The sequence below is a fragment of the Delphinapterus leucas genome, chromosome 13, assembly GCF_059928025.1.
Source record: "Delphinapterus leucas isolate spDelLeu-1000000601 "Yukka" chromosome 13, BTC_Dleu_Yukka2, whole genome shotgun sequence".
In the NCBI taxonomy this organism is placed as follows: domain Eukaryota; kingdom Metazoa; phylum Chordata; class Mammalia; order Artiodactyla; family Monodontidae; genus Delphinapterus; species Delphinapterus leucas.
Window position 1 is genome coordinate 63,615,653 of NC_143141.1, and position 22,862 is coordinate 63,638,514.

At 40.7% G+C, this 22,862-nt stretch overlaps 1 protein-coding gene and 1 pseudogene across 2 annotated transcripts in view; one reads left to right on the forward strand and one right to left on the reverse strand.

The window, feature by feature from the left end:
- Nucleotides 1-454: 454 nt before the first annotated feature.
- On the reverse strand, nucleotides 455-21,442 carry LOC149747774 (uncharacterized; annotated as a pseudogene).
- The window catches only part of HNRNPLL (heterogeneous nuclear ribonucleoprotein L like), a 37,938-nt gene continuing 34,457 nt past the window's right edge, over nucleotides 19,382-22,862 (forward strand). The window contains exon 1 of one of the 2 annotated variants that reach the window (XM_089923264.1): nucleotides 19,382-19,937. In XM_089923264.1, coding sequence (XP_089779390.1) covers nucleotides 19,743-19,937 — 195 coding nt within the window. In that variant the 5' untranslated portion in view covers nucleotides 19,382-19,742. The remainder of the gene's footprint in view (nucleotides 19,938-22,862) is intronic. The other variant, XM_022574042.3, reaches the window with a different exon arrangement.

The following is a 22,862-nucleotide window of genomic DNA, read 5'->3' on the forward strand; positions in this document are numbered from 1 at the left end:
ATCTATTATGTAGGAGGAACACAAGCTATCTATGTTAATTAGTATAAGTAAAATAAGTTAAATTAATAAATTCAGGACAAAGTGAACATGTCAGCTAGAAGTTTTGGAAGGAGACAAAACGAGAAGAGAAATGGGTAGGAAATGCAGAAGGCCTATATTTTTGTGAACACAAAAGCAAGGGCAGTGAAGAACACAGTGGAAATTGAATCTGGTGTGGTTCACTCAATTGTGATATGCGTGCTCTTTCCCCACAGTTGTTCTGGCAATAGGACATTCTCTTTATAATAATGACAAAGACCACATGCAAATGAAGTAAATAACTAGTAGGGGCAAGTCATAGGTAGTCCAGCTAACTGAACCTTGGGGGACTATTTATTTATTTTTTTATTATTATTATTTATTATTATTATTATTTTTTTTTTCGGTACGCGGCCCTATCAATGTTGTGGCCTCTCCCGTTGCGGAGCACAAGCTCTGGACGCGCAGGCTCAGCGGCCATGGCTCACGGGCCCAGCCGCTCCGCGGCATGTGGTACCTTCCCGGACCAGGGCATGAACCCGTGTCCCCTGCATCGGCAGGCAGACTCTCAACCACTGCGCCACCAGGGAAGCCCCCTTGGGGGACTTTTAGAGAGGAGTTTTTGGAAGTGATTTGACCACAGATAAAAGAGTAATATCATGAAAATAATTTGTTTGTAAAAAGGATTATCTAGAGGAAAATAATTTGTTTGTAAAAAGGATTATCTAGACCCTGTGGGCTTGAGAGAGCTTCTAGGTACTTCCAACCTGTTATTTTTCTCCCTGACTTTGGTCAAAGTTAACGAAGACAACAAATCATGTGCTTGCATATTCTTATTGTCTCACCAGTTGTTTCATTGGCACCAATGCCTGAAGGAAACCCTAGGAATCCAGGACTGGGAAATAGTGGGAGTTTCTACTCCTGGTGAGCTGAGTAAATTAGTCTGGGACTGGAGGAATTGAGCCTACTGCTCCAAAGCAGATGGTAGGAGAAAAAAATGAGTTAACATGGAGTTAAAAGGAGTTAGGTATAACTGGATCCAGGGGCTCAAATGATATCATCAGGGCTGTTTCCCTATCTCCTAGCTCTCCTTCTCTCTTGCAGTTTCATTCTGGGTTTCTCAAGTCCCAGATGCTTATGCTCCCAGCTTAGCAAATCCAGCAAAAAGAGCAGCCTTTCCCAGTAGCTCTGACAATAAACTCCTGAAGGTGATTCTGGTATGTTCTGCTAGGTCACCTACACATCTATGAAACAAGCAATGACACTAAGGAAATGGGGAACTCTGGTTGGCCTGGTCTGGCCACTAGTGTGCTCTTGTGATGATGATCATGTGGCCTTGAGGGAAAGTTCAGCCCCAACTAAGATAACAGGATTAGGTTCCTTACAGGAAAGAAGAGCTCTATTATAAGGGGGAGGAACCAGACTGTTAAAAACAAGATATGTCCCTTAGAGGTTCATTTGTCACTGATGGAGTAGAATCTTATCCTGTGTGCTAGCCAGTGTGGTCCCTAACAGAGATTACATCATTTGATATAAAACGTTCCAAGCTTTTAGAATAAATAGGGAATTAACTTGTTCTAAGTAATATTAAGTAAATTTTAATTTAGTGTGACAATCATAGTACCTGCAGAAATGATGCGATAGCCTCATTCTTTAGGCTTCATAAGTATGAGCTTAAAAAATTGGTAGCTGTGAACATGGAGACCATGGCAGTGGCTAACAGTGGAGGAATAATTTCAGAGTAGGGGATGTGTCCCTGTTGGCTTGACAATGCCCAGACTTCTCCAACCTAGCCTTCATCTTAATGCTCTTCTTTGGGGACTTCCCTGGTGGCGCAGTGGTTAAGAATCCTCCTACCAGGGCTTCCCTGGTGGCACAGTGGTTAGGAATCCGCCTGCCAATGCAGGGGACACGGATTCAAGCCCTGGTCCGGGAAGATCCCACATGCCGCGGAGCAACTAATCCCATGCATCACAACTACTGAGCCTGCCCTCTAGAGCCCGTAAGCCACAACTACTGAAGCCTGTGCACCTAGAGCCCGTGCTCTGCAACAAGAGAAGCCACCGCAATGAGAAGCCCGCAAACTGCAACGAAGAGTAGCCCCCACTCACCGCAGCTAGAGAAAGCCCACACAAACAACGAAGACCCAACACAGCCAAAAAAATAAAAAAAAAAAGTAAAATAAAATAAATAAATTTATAAAAAAGAATCCTCCTGCCAATGCAGGGGACACGGGTTTGAGCCCTGGTCCGGGAAGATCCCACATGCCGCGGAGCAACTAAGCCCGTGAGCCACAACTGAGCCTGCGCTCTAGAGCCTGCGAGCCAAAACTACTGAAGCCCATGCTCCTAGAGCCCGTACTCCGCAACAAAGAGAAGCCACTGTGATGAGAAGCCCGCACACTGCAATGAAGAGTAGCCCCCGCTCACCTTCTCAACTAGAGAAAGTCTGCACGCAGCAACGAAGACCCAACACAGCCAAAAATTAATTAATTAATTAATGAAAACCTTGAGGATATAAAAAAAAAAAAAGCTCTTCTTTGTTTTTTTTTAAAAAATATTTATTTATTTGGTCTTAGTTGTGGCAGGCGGGCTCCTTAGCTGCGGCTCCAGGACTCCTTAGTTGTGGCACGTGAATTCTTAGTTGCAGCATGCATGTGGGATCTAGTTCCCTGACCAGGGATCAAACCTGGGCCCCCTGCATTGGGAGCGTGGAGTCTTATCCATTGTGCCACCAGGGAGTCCCTCAATGCTCTTCTTTATCAAGTTTTTAATCCAATTTTTTCCTGACTAGAAAAGAATATAATGGTTCCGTGTATGTAAATGATACCTAAAAATGGCCACCTATGAGAAAATAGTTTTACCTATCAGAAAATAGTCAACTTTTCTGAAATATTTATTTTATAAAGTGAGGACTGCCTAGGAAATATAAAACTGGGAAATGGCAAGGTATTTTTTGTAAATCAGATGTAGTCTGAATGTTCTCACACCTAGTTAGCCCGTGGGAACCGAAAAAGTCACATCAACAATACATGCCCACCTAAAAGACTTCAGTAACTTCTGCTCACAAAATCTTCACCAGTTAGTTCGGGAGCTGTGAGTGGGTTTCTTGCATGTGCTTAGGAACAAACCTGCTCATGTTCCTGTGGTGGTCCAATGTCCTGGTAGAAGTCCTTTGTTCAAAATCTGTTTGAAGGAGGCACCAACCCTGTTGCTGGGACCCGCCAGGTAAATTCTGCTTTTCTGCTGCAGAATCCTACATAGCACTTGCTGTACTTGCTTTGCTCCACCCATTCAGAAATGAAGACGATACCCCCAGCCCGCTCTGTTCTTTACTACTTGGGTCTCAAAATAATACTGTACATGCCAAGTCTGACAAAATATCATGAGAAAGTTTCTTCAGTTTCGGATTCAGACTCTTCTTTGAGGGACCTAGTGGCTCAGGGTGGAGTAGAGGTGGAGGGGTGAGAGGCCATGCCTTCCACTCTACTCTTTCTAGATCCTTGTTCACAGTCAACTCTCTTTTCCTTTCTTCCTCAGCTTTCAAATCCCCCAAGCCTCCAGGCATAACTCTCTGAGTCAACACCCCTGTGTTTGTTTACAGATTCACATATAGGCCCCAGAACAGGAGACGGTGTATGTCAACCATTGCCCTCTCTGACGAAGCGTAGGTCCACTGGATCACCTGCTTCTCAGACAGATTGCTTTTCAGAATAATGTCATCAAAACTTTAAAAAATAGCTTTTAATCATCTGTACTAATGGATCAGGGGACAGAATGGCTATATGAATGTTGACAATGGTTTTATTCTTTCCTAATCCTACAGTGGTAGAGTAGCCTACACTCTTCTTTGTCCTATATTCTGTACTAGCTGTGTTACTCAGCACATGTTCATAACTGAAGTTCTATTTCTTGTGCTCACTTCCATTAAATGAGAGAATGAATGCTGTAAAGTATTCTGCAAATGTTAGATGCTGTAATCCCTAATACATTTTTAACAAAATTGGGCATTGTCAAAATGTTTTCAGTAACTTTCCCATTGAAGCCAAACATACAATAAGTTCTTACTCAAATCCAGTGATGGGGATTGGTCATGAAATAATTCTGAATTCATTTTTTTCTTGTATGAAGTTCCTTTCCTTTGAAATCAGTGGCAATTCTGAATGTGGGCTAAGTCCAAGAAGCATTCTGCAGAATAAGAATCACATCCAGTACTAATGAGTCATCCTGTCCTTCTTCCTTATCTGAATCACATATCAATTTGGCTTTATGGGTTTTTAAAAAATGATTTTTTAACCATCTAAATAAAGTTTCTTTTGATGATATGCTTATAGTGGGGAGATTAAAATTATCTCTAATAATGAAATGTATAATAATCTTTAAAGATTAAAACTCCTTAGAAGAGTTTGTGAATCATAACAGTACTTAATTTTATTTTAACCCTTGTGGTTAGGGCTCCATGCTTCCACTGCAGGAGGCACGCGTTCGATCCCTGGTTGGGGAACTAAGGTCCCACATGTCACACAGCGTGGCCAAAAAAAGAGAAAAAAAAAAAGCCTTTAAATTTTTTTCCAAATTTCCTTCCAGCTTTGTCTATACGTGCATATATTTTATATAACTGTGATCACAGAATATACACTATACATGTAGTTCATCTAATGAGGATTCTCAAACAGGGGTGATTCCCCCCGCCCCCCCGCCCCCAGACAGTTGGAAACGTCTGGAGACATTTTTGATTGTCCCTACTAGGGGCAGGAGTGCACTACTGGCATCTTGTGGGTAGAAGCCAAGAATGCTGCTAAACATACTACAATGTATAGCCCCCTCTCAAAAAAAGAATTATCCAATCCAAAATGTCAACAGTGCCAAGATTAAGAAACCCTCATACACACACATTTGTATTATGCTTTTTTTTTTGTATTACGCTTTTTTTTTACGCTTTTTAAAACTTTGTTAATACATCCTTTTTTATAACAAGATTCTTGTAATTATCCCTTACTTTATCTATTTGACAATCATAATTTATCTAATAATTTCCCCTCTCTCAGATGTAGATAATGTTATGAACATCTTCATACATACAGCTTCTAAATTAGTTTGGATTAAACTTAAATTCTCATGAGCAAAATTACTTTGATAAATGGTATTATCCTTTTATTGCTCAAACTTGGTATAGGGACCTAATAAACATTAACTTGGGCAAAACACATTCATTATTAATTGCTTATTAAAGAGAAATAAAGTTTGCCTTTAATTACTGTTTCTAATGCTATAACTTTGTAAGTGGGAAGTAATGGTGCTGGGGGAGGATTATGTCTGACAGTTTTAGCTTTTTGAATAGGCAATGTGATTTCAGGAGCAGAGGATATCTCTTTATCCATTTTTATGTTCCCCACTATTTTTTGAAATCTCACTTAAGTCTGTGTGTGTGTGTGGAGGGGAAGGTAACCATATGCCTTAGCCTCCTTTAAAACATAAATACAGGGAATTCCCTGGCGGTCAAGTGGTTAAGACTCCGTGCTTCCACTGCAGGGGGCGTGGGTTCGATCCCTGGTTGGGGAACTAAGATCCTCGTGCTTTGTGTTCCCATAAAACCATTAGCATTCATGTTGTGATTGGTTCTTATAGTTATCATTATACTTAATGATTTAAGAATTGTTGCTCTTGCTATCATACTCTGCTAGAAATATCTCCTAAGGGTGGTGGTAGAAGCCAAGATATTAAAGGTCTGGGAACAAACACATGGCTCTTTCTCTCAGCCAGCATGAAAAAGCACTCTCTAGCAAGATAATATTGGTTTTTGTTTAATTTAACAGGGACACAAGGCATTAAAAATTAATGAACTGATTGATGAATTTTTTTTTTTTTTTGCGGTACGCGGGCCTCTCACTGTTGTGGCCTCTCCCGTTGCGGAGAACAGGCTCCGGACGCGCAGGCTCAGCAGCCATGGCTCACGGGCCTAGCCACTCCACGGTATATGGGATCCTCCCTTACCGGGGCACGAACCCGTGTCTCCTGCATCGGCAGGCGGACTCTCAACCACTGCACCACCAGGGAAGCCCGACTGATGAATTTTTAATAACTAGGGAACACATATACATGGCACAAAAGCTGAAAAGTATAAAAGAATGTATCAAGTTTTTTTCAAACTGGGATTTCCAGCAATCTAGTTTCCCTCTCTGGAGGGACTAACATGGATATGCTAGGTATAGGCTAGAAACTGCCATAAACAACAGGTCCCCAAATAAGGCACACAGGCAAAATAGAAGTTCATCTCTCTCATGTAACAGTCTGGAAGTACATGGGGATGGCGCTGCTCCATAAACATCATCCCAGGATCTGGTGCCTTCAATCTTGCTATTCTGCTCTCCCTTTTAGTGTTGCACATGGTGGAAGCTAACTCAGCGCCACATCTGTACTCCAGGATCAGGAAGGGAAAGAAAGGTCATGGAAATCAAACAATTTCTTTTTAAGCAAATGGTGCAGAAGTTGCACCATTTCTGTCATTTCTACTTATATTCCATTGGCAAGAACTTTTTTATATGGCCATGCCAACTGCAAGGGAGGCTGGGGAATGAAGTTTTTAGCTGGGTGGCTGTATGCCTAGCTGAAAATGCAGAAGAGAGCTTAATTTGTAGATATGGGGGTCTATAAATAAGAATCCTTTCATAATGTGGCAACGGTGTCAACTGGATTATGAATCATTGAATCTGTCCCAGTAGTGAACTGTGAAGTCTGGCATGTCACAACTATATCTCTCAAAAATACCGGGAGATAAAGTAAACAGCTATCAACAGAGACTTGATGATTCAATACAGTTCATTTCTAGATTGTCTTCTTTAACCCATTCTTCTCTTTCTTATATTTGAACCTCTAAGACTGGGGCATGATAGTCTAGAGGTCACTGGCAATCCAATCTTCCTTCTCCACTACAACACCTGGCAGAGTTAATCTTTTAAAGTTGTGAAGTAGGTGAAATTTATCTCTGGTGATCTTAGCTTTCCTTGCCCTCCTTCCCTTGACATACAATACCCAAGGTGCCATGACCATTCAGAGCCCCACACCATAGTACATACAAGACTGCTCTCCATGTAAGGCTGTGGTTACAAAATTCTCTTCTTTGCTCACCTGACAATTACCCCCTTAGTATTCCACCTCCAGCTGGTTGATAGTATTGAGAAATGGGGGGTATAAAAGGGGTTTAAGGAGTGGTCGAAATGTCACCACTTGTGAAAAGAACTCAATTTGATTAGGTAGAACTGTTGCCTTACCTAGTTTAAAATGACTTGAGTTTGTCTTACTGTTTCTAGGACAAAACCAAATAAAAAACAAAATAAAACCAAAAAACCAAAACCAAAAAAACCCCACAACCCTCCCAAACATATATTTATACACAAACACACATCTATCTATTTATCTATCTATTAAGATGTCTGAATTGTAGAGGAACACATTGGTATTTATGCAGAAACATTTCCAAATACCATTTTTGTAAATTTTCACTTCTTTTCACTTTGCTTTTCAAAAGCATTGCACTATGGAAACAATCAAGCAGATTGACTTTCTTCTCCCTTCCTATGGTCATTCTGGTGTCATTGGCAGAACAGCTGAAGCCATCTTAAGATTTGCTTTCAGAATGAGATAACATACTGTATTAGTACTTTCTTTTCTCACTGTACATCTTTATTACAAGATGTAAATCAACTATATTTCAATAAAAGAATTTTTATCACAACAGTTAATTTGGTGATATGTAAGTTGATTATTCCTATTTTTAGTTCTCTTAATTTGTTGAAAGAATACTTAATATTAAAAAAAAATCTGTGACTAATAAAAGATTCCAAAAAGAGCATATATACTGGCCAATACTTGACCAAGACTCAATAATGGACATATTTATTCAAACATTTATTCAAATGCTTCCCACATCACAGCACAGGTAGAAAATATTAATATTGCACACTGATGTAAGATGGAGCCATCTGGTCTGGAGGCTCTGCCTGCACCTGGCCTAACCTAACTGCCCCAAGTGTTGAAGGGAATCATTATCTCAGCATACTCCATTCATTGGACAACCTGGTTGGAGAGGGCTTATAAAATGCTATTCAAAATGTGGTCTTCACATCAGCAGCATCAGCATCACCTGGGAGCTTGTTAGAAATGCAGAATCACAGGCTCTATTCCAATTTACTGAATCAGAATCTGCATTATCATAAGATTCCCAGGTGATTTATGTGCACATTAAAGTTTGAGAGTACCGATCTAGAAAATAGTGGGTAATAATACTAGATAGATGGGAGGCAAAATAGCCAATCATTAAAATGTTTTTTCCCTTGCAAGAAGTTGTGCTAAAATGGCCTGCCTGGGATCTGAGATTTGATCATATAACTTTTCTGTCATCATGGAGCTTTATATATATATAAATTATATATACATATATTACATATATGTATAATTTCAGTATTCTATAAATGTGCAGCACAAAATGCGTGGTCTACTTAAACCAAACATTCATTTTGTTAGGTGAGTATGGAACATAAACAGGCTTGCACCTAACAGCCACTTCATCCTCCTTCAAGCTTCAAGTATGCTTCCTGTAGGGCAGAGGACTGGTAAGCCAAAAATCACATTCTCCAGACTCTGTTGCAGCTAGTTTTATGGAAGTATGTAGGTTTCAACAAACAAACACTTTCGTGTAAGATCTGGAAGTCTGTTTCTCTGATAGGCATAGCTGTGGAGAAAATTTTTTCTTCTGTATCAGAGATAACAGAGTTCTCATTGTTCAGTCATTAGCTTTGTGAACATCAAGAAGCATGGGTGGTGCATCCATTTTGCTGGTTCAGATTACAGTTGGTAAGGTGTGATTCTGGAGCTGGCTGTGGAAGTGGCAGCTTCTTGATTCTGGTAGCTTCCAGACAGTGGCTGTGGTGCCGTAGTTCTGAAGATGTCAGGTTCTCAATGAGGAAGAGCACAGCTCTTTTGGTATCTTAGTTCTGAGGTGTGGTTTTGAGAATTGTTCCATTAATATTCTCAATTATTCTCTTCAAGTGTATTAATACTTCCAGCTAAAACTAACTGGAGTATATTCTGTTCTCTGCAACCAAACTTTGACTGATATAGTCTGCTCAATATGTTTTCAGGACCACTCATTTTTCATTGATTTATTTAGCAAATATTTATTGAAGGCCTTCTCTGAACAAGTGTTGAGATACATATTAAATATATATATTTTTTCAGATGTGTAAAACAATAGTTTTAGTTCACACAAATTACATGTTGCTTTAAAAATTGTATTTCCAGCAAAGTAGTTCCATCCAAATAGAGCAAAAAAATCAAAAGTTCCGTTTCCAATCTAATCACCATGGATAGTTCATATGTCCTCATTGGTATAATGAAAAGATGATGGGGGGACTTCCCTGGTGGCACAGTGAATAAGACTCTGCGCTCCCAATGCAGGGGCCCAGGTTCGATCCCCGGTCAGGGAACTAGAGATCCCGCATGCATGCTGCAACTAAGAGTTTGCATGCCACAACTAAGGAGCCCAGGAGCCACAACTAAGGAGCCCGACTGCCGCAACTAAGGCCGTACACAACCAAATAAATAAATAAATATTAAAAAAAAAGAAAGAAAGAAAAGATGATGAGAATTTAGAGACAAAAGATTAGTCTTTCCAAACTTCATCTAACAAATGAAGGCAGAAAGGACCTACCCTACCTCATAAGGTTTCTGTGAGAATCAAATGAGGCAAAGTATGTGAAACTGCTTTGTACATTGTAAAGGGCTACACAGTGCTGGTTATTTATAATTAGTAATAATAGTAACTTTATCCTACAAAGTTTTCAACATTGGATGCTTATGATAGCACCTTTAAAGACAACTATTTTTGTTTGCCTAATTCTCAATGCAGTGCAAATTCTGATTTTCATATAAAGGTGTTCTTAAAGATAAATCAGAGAGTGACTACTCACTTTGGGAAAGGAATTTTCACTTTTGAAAAATATTCACAGTAGGAAATCTTTCATTAAATGTGCCTCTCTCTCACATTTAATACAATTGTTGATTTACAAATTTAAATAATACACATTTTGGTACATTCAGTGCACAAAATGAGCTATATTTGTTTAGTTGTGTGAAAAACAGAATTATATCTTACAAATGATCTCATTTCAAATATGGGTAAGGAGCAAATCAAATTACAGTTCAGTCTTTGAGACACCTACATAGTCATAATTTGCCATGTTCACATGCTTTATTTTATGCGCTTCTTTTTCCTGAGCTATGCAAAAGAGAAGCTTGACCTAGATCGAGAAGTGTCTAGTTAGGGCCTCCTATGTACCAGGCAGTGTTTTAGGTTTTGAAGACACCAAGATGAATGAGATACAGTCATCCCCTATGTTACAGTTCAGTCCAGCACTGTCCAAAGCAGCAGCCAATTGTATATGTGGCCATAGATCACAAGTGTGGCTAGTGTGACTCAGAATCTAAATTTTACATTTAATTTAATTTAAATTAATTTAAATAGCCATGTGTGACTAGTGGTCACCGTGATGGAGAGCACAGGTCTAGGCCAAACCCAATAGCTAACTTGTGGTTACCAAAAAAATAAATAAATATAAGATGCATGGGCAAGACCCTTTTCTTCTGTCATAAAATAAACGTGGCCTATTAATTTTCTGGTCTTAGGGGTGGGGGTGGGGAAAGTGCTGCAATGGTTTGGAAAAGTATATAGCAACAAGAGAAAGTTATACAATTCTGTTTAAAATCTGTTCTCTTTGATTAAAATATCCCCTAACATGTCTAGAATGAAAGACATTGCCAGGCCAAGAAAGCTAAAGACAACAAAGGTCAAAAAACTGAGGTCTAATTCCATCCAAAAACAACAGAATATACTTCCTTCTCAAGTGCTCATGGAACATTCTCCAGGATAAATCATATCTAGGGTCACAAATCAAGCCTTGGTAAATTTAAGAAAATTGAAATTGTATCAAGTATCTTTTCTGACCACAACGCTATGAGACTAGATATCAGTTACAGGAAACAAACTGTAAAAAATACAAACACATGGAGGCTAAACAATACGCTACCAAATAACCAAGAGATCACTGAATAAATCAAAGAGGAATCAAAAAATACCTATAAACAAATGACAATGAAAATACAATGGCCCAAAACATATGGATGCAGCAAAAGCAGTTTTAAGAGGGAAGTTTATAGCAATACAATCCTACCTCAAGAAACAAGAAAAATCTCAAATAAAAAAATCTAACATTAACACCTAAAGGAACTACAGAAAGAAGAACAAACAAAACCCAAACTTAGTAGAAGAAAAGAAATCATAAAGATTAGAGCATAAATAAATGAAATAGGAACAATGAAAACAATAGTAAAGATCAACAAAACTAAAAGCTAGTTCTTTGAGAAGATAAACAAAATTGATAAACCATTAGCCAGACTCATCAAGAAAAAAAGGGAGAAGACTCAAATCAACAGATTTAGAAATGAAAAAGAAGAAGCAACAAATGACACTGCAGAAATACAAAGGATCATGAGAGATTACTACAAGCAACTCTATGCCAATAAAATGGACAACCTGGAAGATATGGACAATTTCTTAGAAAAGCACAACCTTCCAAGACTGAACCAGGAAGAAACAGAAAATATAAACAGACCAATCACAAGCACTGAAATTGAAACTGTGATTAAAAATCTTCCAACAAACAAAAGCTCAGGACCAGATGGATTCACAGGCAAATTCTATCAAACATTTAGAGAAGAGCTAACACCTATCCTTCTCAAACTCTTCCAAAATACAGCAGAGGGAGGAACACTCCCAAACTCATTCTACGATGTCACCATCACCCTGATACCAAAACTAGACAAAGATGTCACAAAAAAAGAAAACTACAGGCCAATATCACTGATGAACACAGATGTGAAAATCCTCAACAAAATACTAGCAAACAGAATCCAGCAGCACATTAAAAGGATCATACACCATGATCAAGTGGGGTTTATCCCAGGAATGCAAGGATTCTCCAATATATGCATATCAATCAATGTGATAACCATATTAATAAATTGAAGGATAAAAACCATATATCATCTCAATAGGTGCAGAAAAAGCTTTTGACAAAATTCAACACCCATTTATGATAAAAACCCTGCAGAAAGTAGGCATAGAGGGAACTTACCTCAACATAATAAAGGCCATATATGACAAACCCACAGCCAACATTGTTCTCAATCGTGAAAAACTGAAACCATTTCCACTAAGATCAGGACCAAGATAAGGATGTCCACTCTCACCACTATTATTCAACACAGTTTTGGAAGTTTTAGCCACAGCAATCAGAGAAGAAAAAGAAATAAAAGGAATCCAAATCAGAAAAGTAGAAGTAAAACTGTCACTGTTTGCAGATGACATGATACTATACATAGAGAATCCTACAGATGCTACCAGAAAACTGTTAGAGCTAACAATGAATTTGGTAAAGTAGCAGGATACAAAATAAATGCACAGAAATCTCTTGCATTCCTATACACTAATGGTGAATCATCTGAAAGAGAAATTAAGGAAACACTCCCATTTACCATTGCAACAAAAAGAATAAAATACCTAGGAATAAACCTACCTAAGGAGACAAAAGACCTGTATGCAAAAAACTATAAGACACTGATGAAAGAAATTAAAGATGAAACAAACAGATGGAGAGATATACCATGTTCTTGGATTGGAAGAATCAATATTGTGAAAATGACTATACTACCCAAAGCAATCTACAGATTCCATGCAATCCCTATCAAACTACCAATGGCATTTTTCCCAGAACTAGAACAAAATATTTCGCAATTTGTATGGAAACACAAAAGACCCCAAATAGCCAAAGCAATCTTGAGAAAGAAAAACGGAGCTGGAGGAATCAAGCTCCTGGACTTCAGACTACACTACAAAGCTACAGTAATCAAGACAGTATGGTACTGGAACAAAAACAGAAATATAGATCAATGGAACAGGATAGAAAGCCCAGAGATAAACCCACGCACATAAGGTCACCTTATCTTTGATAAAGGAGGCAAGAGTATACAATGGAGAAAAAACGACCTCTTCAATAAGTGGTGAACAGCTACATGTAAAAGAATGAAATTAGAACACTCCCTAACACTGTACACAAAAATAAACTCAAAATGGATTAAAGACCAAAATGTAAGGCCAGACACTATCAAATTCTTAGAGGAAAACATAGGCAGAACACTCTATGACATAAATCACAGCAAGATCCTTTTTGACCCACCTCCTAGAGTAATGGAAATAAAAAAAACAAAAAACAAATGGGACCTAATGAAACTTAAAAGCTTTTGCACAGCAAAGGAAACCATAAACAAGACAAAAAGACAACCTGCAGAATGGGAGAAAATATTCGCAAACGAAGCAACTGACAAAGGATTAATCTCACAAATATACAAGCAGCTCATGCAGTTCAATGTCAAAAAAACAAACAACCCAATCCAAAAATGGGCAGAAGACCTAAACAGACATTTCTCCAAAGAAGATATACAGATAGCTAACAAACACATGAAAAGATGCTCAACATCACTAATCATTAGAGAAATGCAAATCAAAACTACAATGAGGTATCATCTCACACCAGTCAGAATGGCCATCATCAAAAAATCTACAGACATTAAATGCTGGAGAGGGTGTGCAGAAAAGGGAACCCTCTTGCACTGCTGGTGGGAATGTGAATTGGTACAGCCACTATGGAGAACAGTATGGAGGTTCCTTAAAAAACTAAAAATAGAACTAACATACGACCCAGTAATCCCACTACTGGGCATATCCCCTGAGACAACCATAATTCAAAAACAGTCATGTACCACAATGTTCACTGTAGCACTATTTACTGTAACCAGGACATGGAAGCAACCTAAGTGTCCATCGACAGATGAATGGATAAAGAAGATGTGGTACATATATACAATGGGATATTACTCAGTCATAAAAAGAAATGAAATTGAGTTATTTGTAGTGAGGTGGATGGACCTAGAGTCTGACATACAGAGTGAAGTAAGTCAGAAAGAGGAAAACATATATCGTATGCTAACACATATATACGGAATCTAAATAAAAAAACAGTTCTGTAGAACCTAGGGGCAGGACAGGAATAAAGACACAAACGTAGAGAATGGACCTGAGGACATGGGAAGGGGGAAGGGTAAGCTGGGAAGAAGTGAGAGAGTGGCATTGATACATATACACTACCAAATGTAAAATAGCTAGTGGGAAGCAGCCGCATGGCACAGGGAGATCAGCTTTGTACTTTGTGACCACCTAGAGGGGTGGAATAGGGAGGGTGGGAGGGAGACGCAAGAGGGAGGGGATATGGGGATATATGTATATGTACAGCTGATTCACTTCGTTATACAGCAGAAACTAATACAACAATGTAAAGCAATTATACTCCAATAAAGATGTTAAAAATAATAATTGTGGGAAAAAAAAAACAACTGAGGTCTAAACAACCTAGTTTAGGGAGTTCCCTGGTGGTCCAGTGGTTAAGACTCTGAGGTTCCACTGCAGGGGGCAAGGGTTCGATCCCTAGTCCAGGAAATAAGGTCCCACATGCCACATGGCATGGCCAAAAAATTTTTTTTAATTTTAAAAATAAAAAATAAAACCCCTAGTTTATGTGCTATTGTTAGCACTCCTTGTCATTTTTATACTGGTCTCAACATCAACGATCAGGCAAGGATGAGGTTATTAGTGACTTGCTTACCATGGAAACGTCCTTGAAGGGGTGGGGTGGGCCATATCCAAGATATTTTTTTACTCAAATTTAAAAAGAAAAGGAGAACTGAGAGCTCATAATTAACAAAAAGTTATTACATACTACTGATCACTTATAATTGGGAGTGGTCTGTAGCACTTAATACGTTTCTGTTAAACGTTTGAGCAGCTACCTGTTAATTTTACCTATATTTTCATATGCAAGATGAATTTACTTCGATAAATTCTATTTACTCTAAACAGTGGATGCTATGATTTTACTCTTTTTATTTATTACAATTATTTTTAAAGATGTCTAAACACTATCAATTTATATGAGACAAAGAGAAAGGTGAAAATAAATATTATTTCTAAGACTAAAGGTAAGTGGTTATAACTGATAACAAGAATATGAATTTTACCTGTCATTGGTCATATACCAGATATCCTTCTAGGGTCAATATATTTATTTTTGCAGATCTGTCACAAATTATTATGTTTTTGAAGAGGCCAAACACAGTGGCAGCTCCAGCCCCAAAGCAGATGTGCCTGATAACAGCATCTGAAAGAGAATACCATTGTGGTTACACTTGACTACACAGTGAGCTAATAGTGCTTGAGGCACTTCCTGCAGGGTGCATCCTCCTGGAACGCTGGTGTCTTATCACCATAACTAACCAAATGTGGACTGAATTAAAGGGGCTAGTTTGGGTAAAAGCACCATAGTGCTCGTTCTTGGTGATCTCTAACAAGGAAAGTGGTATCATCGCAAATAGTATACTCTGGATTTGACAAACTTTCGTAGGAACTAATTGATTCGTTTCTGAATGGACTTTGTTCTAAGCTGGATTTCATGTTAAACATGTCTTAATTAAAATACATCTCTAGGGTTCCAATCCTTTGGAAATATTGCTCACAAGTAAGGTAAAGGTTTTATTTGATTTTTGCAGAAGGTGAGGCAGGAAACAAAAGTTTTGTATATTAAGTGAAATAGCAATATTGGAAATTGAGTTTGGGTATGAATATCTTATAATTTGCATCTCTAGCTGTTCAAACGATGCATCCATCAGAAAATGGTGAGAATTTCCTTTTGATTTCTGGGCCTTGTCTATAGAAATTACATTTTAAAATGAACACTAAAACAGTGTATTATATTTAAAATTTCCTATGGAAGCTAATTGAACTTCATTATACCAACGAAAAAACTGATAATTATAACCTATTTATGCCTTCCAGGAGTTACAGCTGTATAAGCCCTAGTAGAAATTATGAATGAATAAGTATCATGATAAATGATTCTAAATTTGATCTGTATGTCCGTGGCAGTAAACAATGCAATACTTAAATCATCATTCTTCTCTACGAAGAGTACTGGCTCTGGAATCGGATGCTTGGGTTCCAGTCCTGGCTCTCTAGTTTACTAACTGTGGCTCTAGGGCAGGTCTCTTAACTTCTCCTAGACTTTCTTTAATTGTACAACGGCCATAGTAATAATAATGCCTCTGTTAGGGGGCTTTTGTCAGAATTTATTGACATGACCCTTGCAGTGGTTAGCACAGTGCCTGGCACATTGTAAGTGGCTGCTGTTATTACATGTATGTTAGATGTGCCTTATAGCCTCTCTTGGGTATGTGCCCTGTTTCCTCAACCTGATGGCAAGCTTTGAGAAGACAGATACCAGGGACTTCCCTGGTGGTGCAGTGGTTAACAATCCGCGTGTCAATGCAGGGGACACGGGTTCGAGCCATGGTCAGGGAAGATCCCACATGCCGCGGAGCAACTAAGAAGTAGCCCCGCTTGCCGAAACTAGAGAAAGCCCGCGCGCAGCAACCAAGACCCAACGCAGCCAAGAATAAAAATAAATTAATTAATTTAAAAAAAGAAAAAAAGGGCTTCCCTGGTGGCGCAGTGGTTGAGAGTCCGCCTGCCGATGCAGGGGACACGGGTTTGTGCCCCGGTCCGGGAAGATCCCACATGCCGCGGAGCGGCTAGGCTCGTGAGCCATGGCCGCTGAGCCTGCGCGTCCGGAGCCTGTGCTCCGCAACGGGAGAGGCCACAGCAGTGAGAGGCCCGCGTTCCGCAAAAAAAAAAAAAAAGAAAAAAGAAAAAAAGAAGACAGAAACCAGCTCATATAGTTTTCTAGTCTCTTCATCGCCCAGCACAATGTCTTATAAATTACTTTACATAGGTCAGCAATGAGGTTTAAAACTGAAGGGCAATTTGGGGCTAGATTATAAAGGACCTTGACTATCAGTTTCCCTAGACCTTCCCTGGAGCTCTCTCTCACTCTAGTACAACCCCTAAGTCCCCTTCCAGCTGCTGCGTCAATGGGAATTCATGGCTGATTGCCTACCCCAATCAACAGCAGCCAATCCAATCAAGCATTCAGACAATTTACCAAAGGCCTGAGGCTGTATGTATAGTAGTGCAAAAAAGAGATTCCAGGTTGAGCTAAGTAACTGATTATTTGCACGCATTTAGGAGCTCTTTCTGAGTTTTAAAGGCATTTCTGGCTAACTGGGAAGTGTGTAATTTCTTGATCTCACCTAAGTTAAATCGTGCAGAATATAATTTATGCCCTCCTTATTTAGCTCTTCTCATGTTTTAGTGATGAGCTAGTTAGCCTTTTCCATATCTAAGAACTTACTGTCACTGAACAATTCATCTGCAATAAGCTCAAAGGTCACTCACAGTCAATGTACTAACGGATGAGTTTTAAACAAGCTTCCTGAGTTTTACTTCTTAGTCTTTTAAATTAACAATTTGATTTGAGCTGTCCGAAAAAAGAATTAAGTTTAATACTAGTACGTACTGACTCTAACCTACTTTTAGTGAAGTAAACGCTGAGTATAGTAGCAAGGTTCAGCAAGGCTGGGCTTCCTTACCAATTGATTGGTGTGAGAGCTGCATTTTAACCTGGTATAATCCATAGGTTGGATGCAGGCTTTGAGAATTATAAATATTTTCACTATCACACAAAATATTTGGGAAGTTTGTACAAGGCCGTTCAGCTCTGCTCACTGCTCCCAGTGCTCTGGCAACATTTCCTCATCTGCACCCAGCTCTGCAGCTCCCTCTTTGATACTTCTACTTCCATTTTATCATAATTTAGAAAAATAAAATTCGAATTGTTTTTTAGTTCTATTTTGTCAGTGTACACCTGCAGGCGCACACGAATTTGATTATAGCTGTACGGTGTTGTAAAGAAGCTTGCAAATGGATTCCAAAACGACAGGCAGGGTAAATTATAAAAGTAACAAAACAAACATAGGTTAAAGCACTGTCAGCAATAAATACAAATGGCTTTTTGGGGGGGAGGAAATAGCTTTGGAAAGAAGCGAGAATAGGCTGGGGGAGGGAAAAATCCACACCATTAGGAAAGGAAGAGCCACACTTAGGGACGCATCTGAGGGACAAGGACATTAAGAACACTTAAGTGACTCTTGATCCTCGGCAATCCTCCAAGGGTTAGAGTCACAGGGGGCAGTTAGGTTGCGTGAGATCTGCTAGTTCCTCTTCTGACACTGGACCTTTATTTCCCAAGGCCCACTCGTTCAGCCTTGTTGAGCAGGGAACTTGCGCCCGGGACTGTACAGCAACTGGGTTTGCAAAGATGAAAAGAGCACACACAGTTCCTGTCTCCAAGCGCTTCTAGTCTTGAAAACAGAACATCCTAGTAGGTGGGTATAAAGGGCCCTGTTGCAAGAAGAGAGGGCAGTAACTAGAAGCTCGCGGAGGCCTCAGGGCTCCACAGAGGAAATGAGCTGTGTGTGGTCCAAAGGACAAACACTTTTGATAGGCTTTCATATCTTTCAAAAATAAATGATGTTAAATAAATAGATCGCCTAGAAAGGAAGGGGTTGGCATGCAGGATGAAACTTTATGTGGAAGGTTTAAAACACATTTAATGGGAGCTGGGACTTGATACAAGTCTCCTGTAATTGTCAGGAAAGAAGGGTCCAGAAGACCCATGAGTGCTAACCGATCAAACGAGCGGCTTCTTCACACTTGCACCTCAGTAAATGTTGAGTGTTCTGTAATATCTACTTAGGGGCGGGGAGAGAGTCCATCCACTTGTATCAGATTTTGCACACAACATAGGGAGAAGGCTACTTTCACGATTCTAATCCCTTTTCTCCCCTCACAGCCTGTAGTTTCAGGGCTGCGAGATGTCTCTGCAGGGATTTTCTCTTTTGAAGAGAAGTAATAAGAGCATTTAAATTAACGGGAGGGCGGTTAACACCGCAGTCCTGGACCCACCGCACGCCTCCTAGTCCGCCGGGGTTCACTCCGCGCTTCACCTCCAGTTGGCCCAACAGCGCTAATGGCCGTCGGGTAGCCACGGCTCCAGATCCACACGCTGCGGGCATTGAACGGTCAGGACTAGCAAACCAGCTGAGAGTTCGGAAGGTGCAGGGAGAGGGGCGAGGCCGGGCCGTGGGCGGCTTTTGACGAACAGCCCTTGCAGCCAATTGGAAGCCTGGTCGACTTTTCTCTCTGCCAATAGGGAGCGAGGCCCGGGCTTGGGGGGGGCGCTTCCCGCGGGCTGAGGCTGGATTCGATCCCGCACGGCGGCCGCGAAGGCGGGGGTGGAGGCTCGGCCTGGGCGGCGAGGAGTGGATTAGGGGAGGAGGGAAGACCGGAAGCCACGGTCGCGTCCCCATCCTTAGATTTGCTCCCCGGGACTGGGAGCGGAGACGGAGGAGGAGGGAGAGGCTGAATGTTGGCTCCGTGATAAAGGGGAGCGGCCGATCCGGAGCCTCCTCCCGGGGCGCCCTTCTCATCCCGCGCACTCTCCGCACCCACCCGGCTTCTGGGCGCGCGGCCCACGCGGACAGCCGGGCCGCGCAGACCTTCGCTGAAGAGGCGCTGCCCGCGACGGGGACTGGCCGGCGGCGTCCGAGGCCCGCGCCCCGCCGCCACCCCCACCCGCTAGCCGGCCGGTCCCTCCGGCCGCCGCCATGTCCTCTTCCTCATCCTCCCCCAGGGAGACGTACGAGGAGGATCGGGAGTACGAGAGCCAGGCCAAGCGCCTCAAGACTGAGGAGGGGGAGATCGACTACTCGGCCGAGGAAGGCGAGAACCGCCGGGAAGCGACGCCCCGGGGCGGGGGCGATAGCGGCGGCGGTGGCGGCGGCCGGAGCTTCTCACAGCCGGTAACAAAGCGCGGCGCCCCGACCGCCGTGCCTGGCGGCTCCCCGGGAAGCAGGGCCCAGCGGCAGGGACTCGGCCTCGGGGCCTCCCGCCCTCCTCGTTTTCCCTTTTCGCTGCGCTGATCGGGTCGGGAAGCGCCGGCTCTTCTCTTTGGGGCTTTTATTCTTCGCCCTACCTGTTTCCAGCAACCCGACCGCGGATCCGGTCCCGGCCTGGCCGCAGGCCCCGCAGCGAGTCCTCTGCCGGCCCGAACTTGGGGAGGGTCGCGGGGCGGGGGCGGCGGGGAGGCGTTGCTTCCGCTCCGGGGGGCTCTGGTGCGCGATTAGCCCTTTGTTAGTTTTCACTCCTCGGGCGGCTGGCCGGCGTCTGACTACCCGCTCCCTTCAGCCCCCTGCCCGCAGCATCCGCGCGCTGGTCACAATCACAGGATGGTGGCATTGGTTCCGCCCAGGGCTCTCTTCGCCTGGGTCCTGAGGAGAGCCGCCGCTAAGTGACAAATTAAGCTCTGGGGCTCACCGCCCAGTTCCCCTGAAGGTTTAATTAAAAATTTTTTACTCTTGGCAGGCCTGGCGCGCACGCTTTGCTCCCCAGTTTCCTGATGATTGCTTAGTATAGTGTTTAGCTCTTCGGTTAAAAATAAAATGCGTTGGCAGGTGTTCGCACACGCCTACTTACAAGTAAAACGAAATCTTAAAATCACCTCAGTTCTTCATGGGCAGTGTGTTCCCAATTCGTTCCACAAAAAGAACTGAACTCAGGACTGCATCAAACACACGTTCCTAGATTCTTGTTTCTCTCATCAGAAAGCTTAGATGGAGGCAGAAGGAATGTGAAAATCGTTTTATCCACAGCAAGTGGCAACTCGGCTTCAGCTGGATGGAAACTAAGGAAACAAAGCAAAGGAAACGTTTTTGCCCTTTTTGGTGCGCTTAAGCTGTCTTAATGACTGGATGTTCTTTAAACATTTAACACATTCTAATTGTGATTTTTTTTTTAAAGCAAACTTAACCCGAAATTTACGAAATAGTGCACATATATTCTAATATTAGATTAAAATGTTTTTCACCTTTAATAAGAGGGAAATTAGAAGTCTTTTAGCTCTTGTTTGCATTTTAATGGAAAAAATTCTGGTCAGTAATCCCCGGTGTTAGAGTTTACAAATACGATAATGTTGCAACACATTTTAGAAAGGAGCTTCTTCTTCCTCTAAATAGAATAATTTTTAAGTGAAATTTTATTTTTATTTATAATATTTATTTTTTTGGCTGCACTGCTCTGCATGTGGGATCTCAGTTCCCTGACGAGGGATCAAACCCGTGTCCCCCTGCAGTGGAAGCACAGAGTCCTAACCACTGGACCCAGGGAATTCCCAAAATAGTTTTATTATGGCTAGATATTGCTTTCTACTTCTGTTCCTGAATATTTGGAGTATTCAAAATGCAACTTGAAAGTGTGAATAAAGAAAGTGCATTTTTTTCTTAGGAAGTTTCAGTTCAAAGCTAACTGCATTGTGGAAATTGAAAACACAATTGGAATATTGGACTCTTATAACTGATATTTAGATGCATTGGATCATTGTATTTCTTTTGCCAAAAATTTGCTCGAGTTTTTATGCAGTAGCATGAAATGTCTTACATTGAGTGTCTTGGAAAGATACTTTAACCAGTTTACAAAAGTTGTTTTTGAAAACATTAAATATTAAGCCAATAGTATTATTTTGGATGTTGGGAAGAAAATAATGTATAATTAATACATCCAAAGTGAATTGTATCTAGCAGTGGAAATAGCACTGGACAGGTCTTGGGGAGAGTCAGGAGTCTTAGCTAGCATACAGTCTGTGTGACCTTGGGAAAGTCAGTTAACTACTGTTCTGAGTTCTCTTACAATGTAAAATGTGAAAGTTGAACTTCACGTTTTCCATACCTGAAGTTGTAGTTCAGTGATTAATGTCATGCAGCTTTTAAATTACCCAGGCAGGAACTAATGTATGCAGATTGAGTTATAAATTCAAATTTTGTTTATCTTATTGCTGTTTTTTCTTAGGAGCGGGTGAATTGCTTTTATTTAACAGTAGAACCAATATTGTACTGTGAAATCTAATGAAGGATTATTTTTCCTGTTTTTAAACATTTTTCTTCGTGTAATTTTGGGTACTAGTTTGAAATCATTGCAACTATGGAAACCTGTGCATAATAAATTTTACTAGGACAGGAATGCCCTGAATAGAAGTTTACTGTCTAGTGCGTCATCATCGAGAAATATGGTAATTCATCTAACGGAAAAGGATTTGACTCAACTTCAGCCCAGCCCCTTTGTACAAAGTGTTTAAGTAAATGCAGATCAGGTACAATGATAGGTAATTCTTTCAATGCTAGTTGGAAGTTTGTAAAAGTGTACAGTAAGACTTCAATGATTTACATTGTTTGGCTTTTCATTTTCCTTGAGTTATTTAATAATAACTAGATTTAAAGAGGAATGTGAGTATTTAAGAAAAACTGTTTCTACAAATGCTCCTGATTTAAGGATGAATTGTGAATGATGTTTTAAGGTGTAAAGAGAAATGAGTTTGTAGTTTGGATATGAGAAGCAAGACACTCTTCAAATTTGTGTCTTCTGGTATTAACTTTGAAGAGCAAAAACTCGCAGAGTATTTCAAATTCTTTGGGCTGCATTTTGAACAAAGCTTAATTATGGAGGTTCATGCTATGTATTATACAATTATTCTTGTGGAGTAAATTGTGTTCTTAAATTTAACAGGCATGATCTTCAAGATCATAATAGTAAACTTCTGTATCTGCTAACTTTTATGAAAGCAGCTTGACTTCTGAATATTAGCACTTCACTTGGCAAAACCGATTGAGGAACTGAATTGGGAGCTTACTTACAAAAAAAAGTCTGCTTTTATAGAGATTGGTATCAATAAAAAT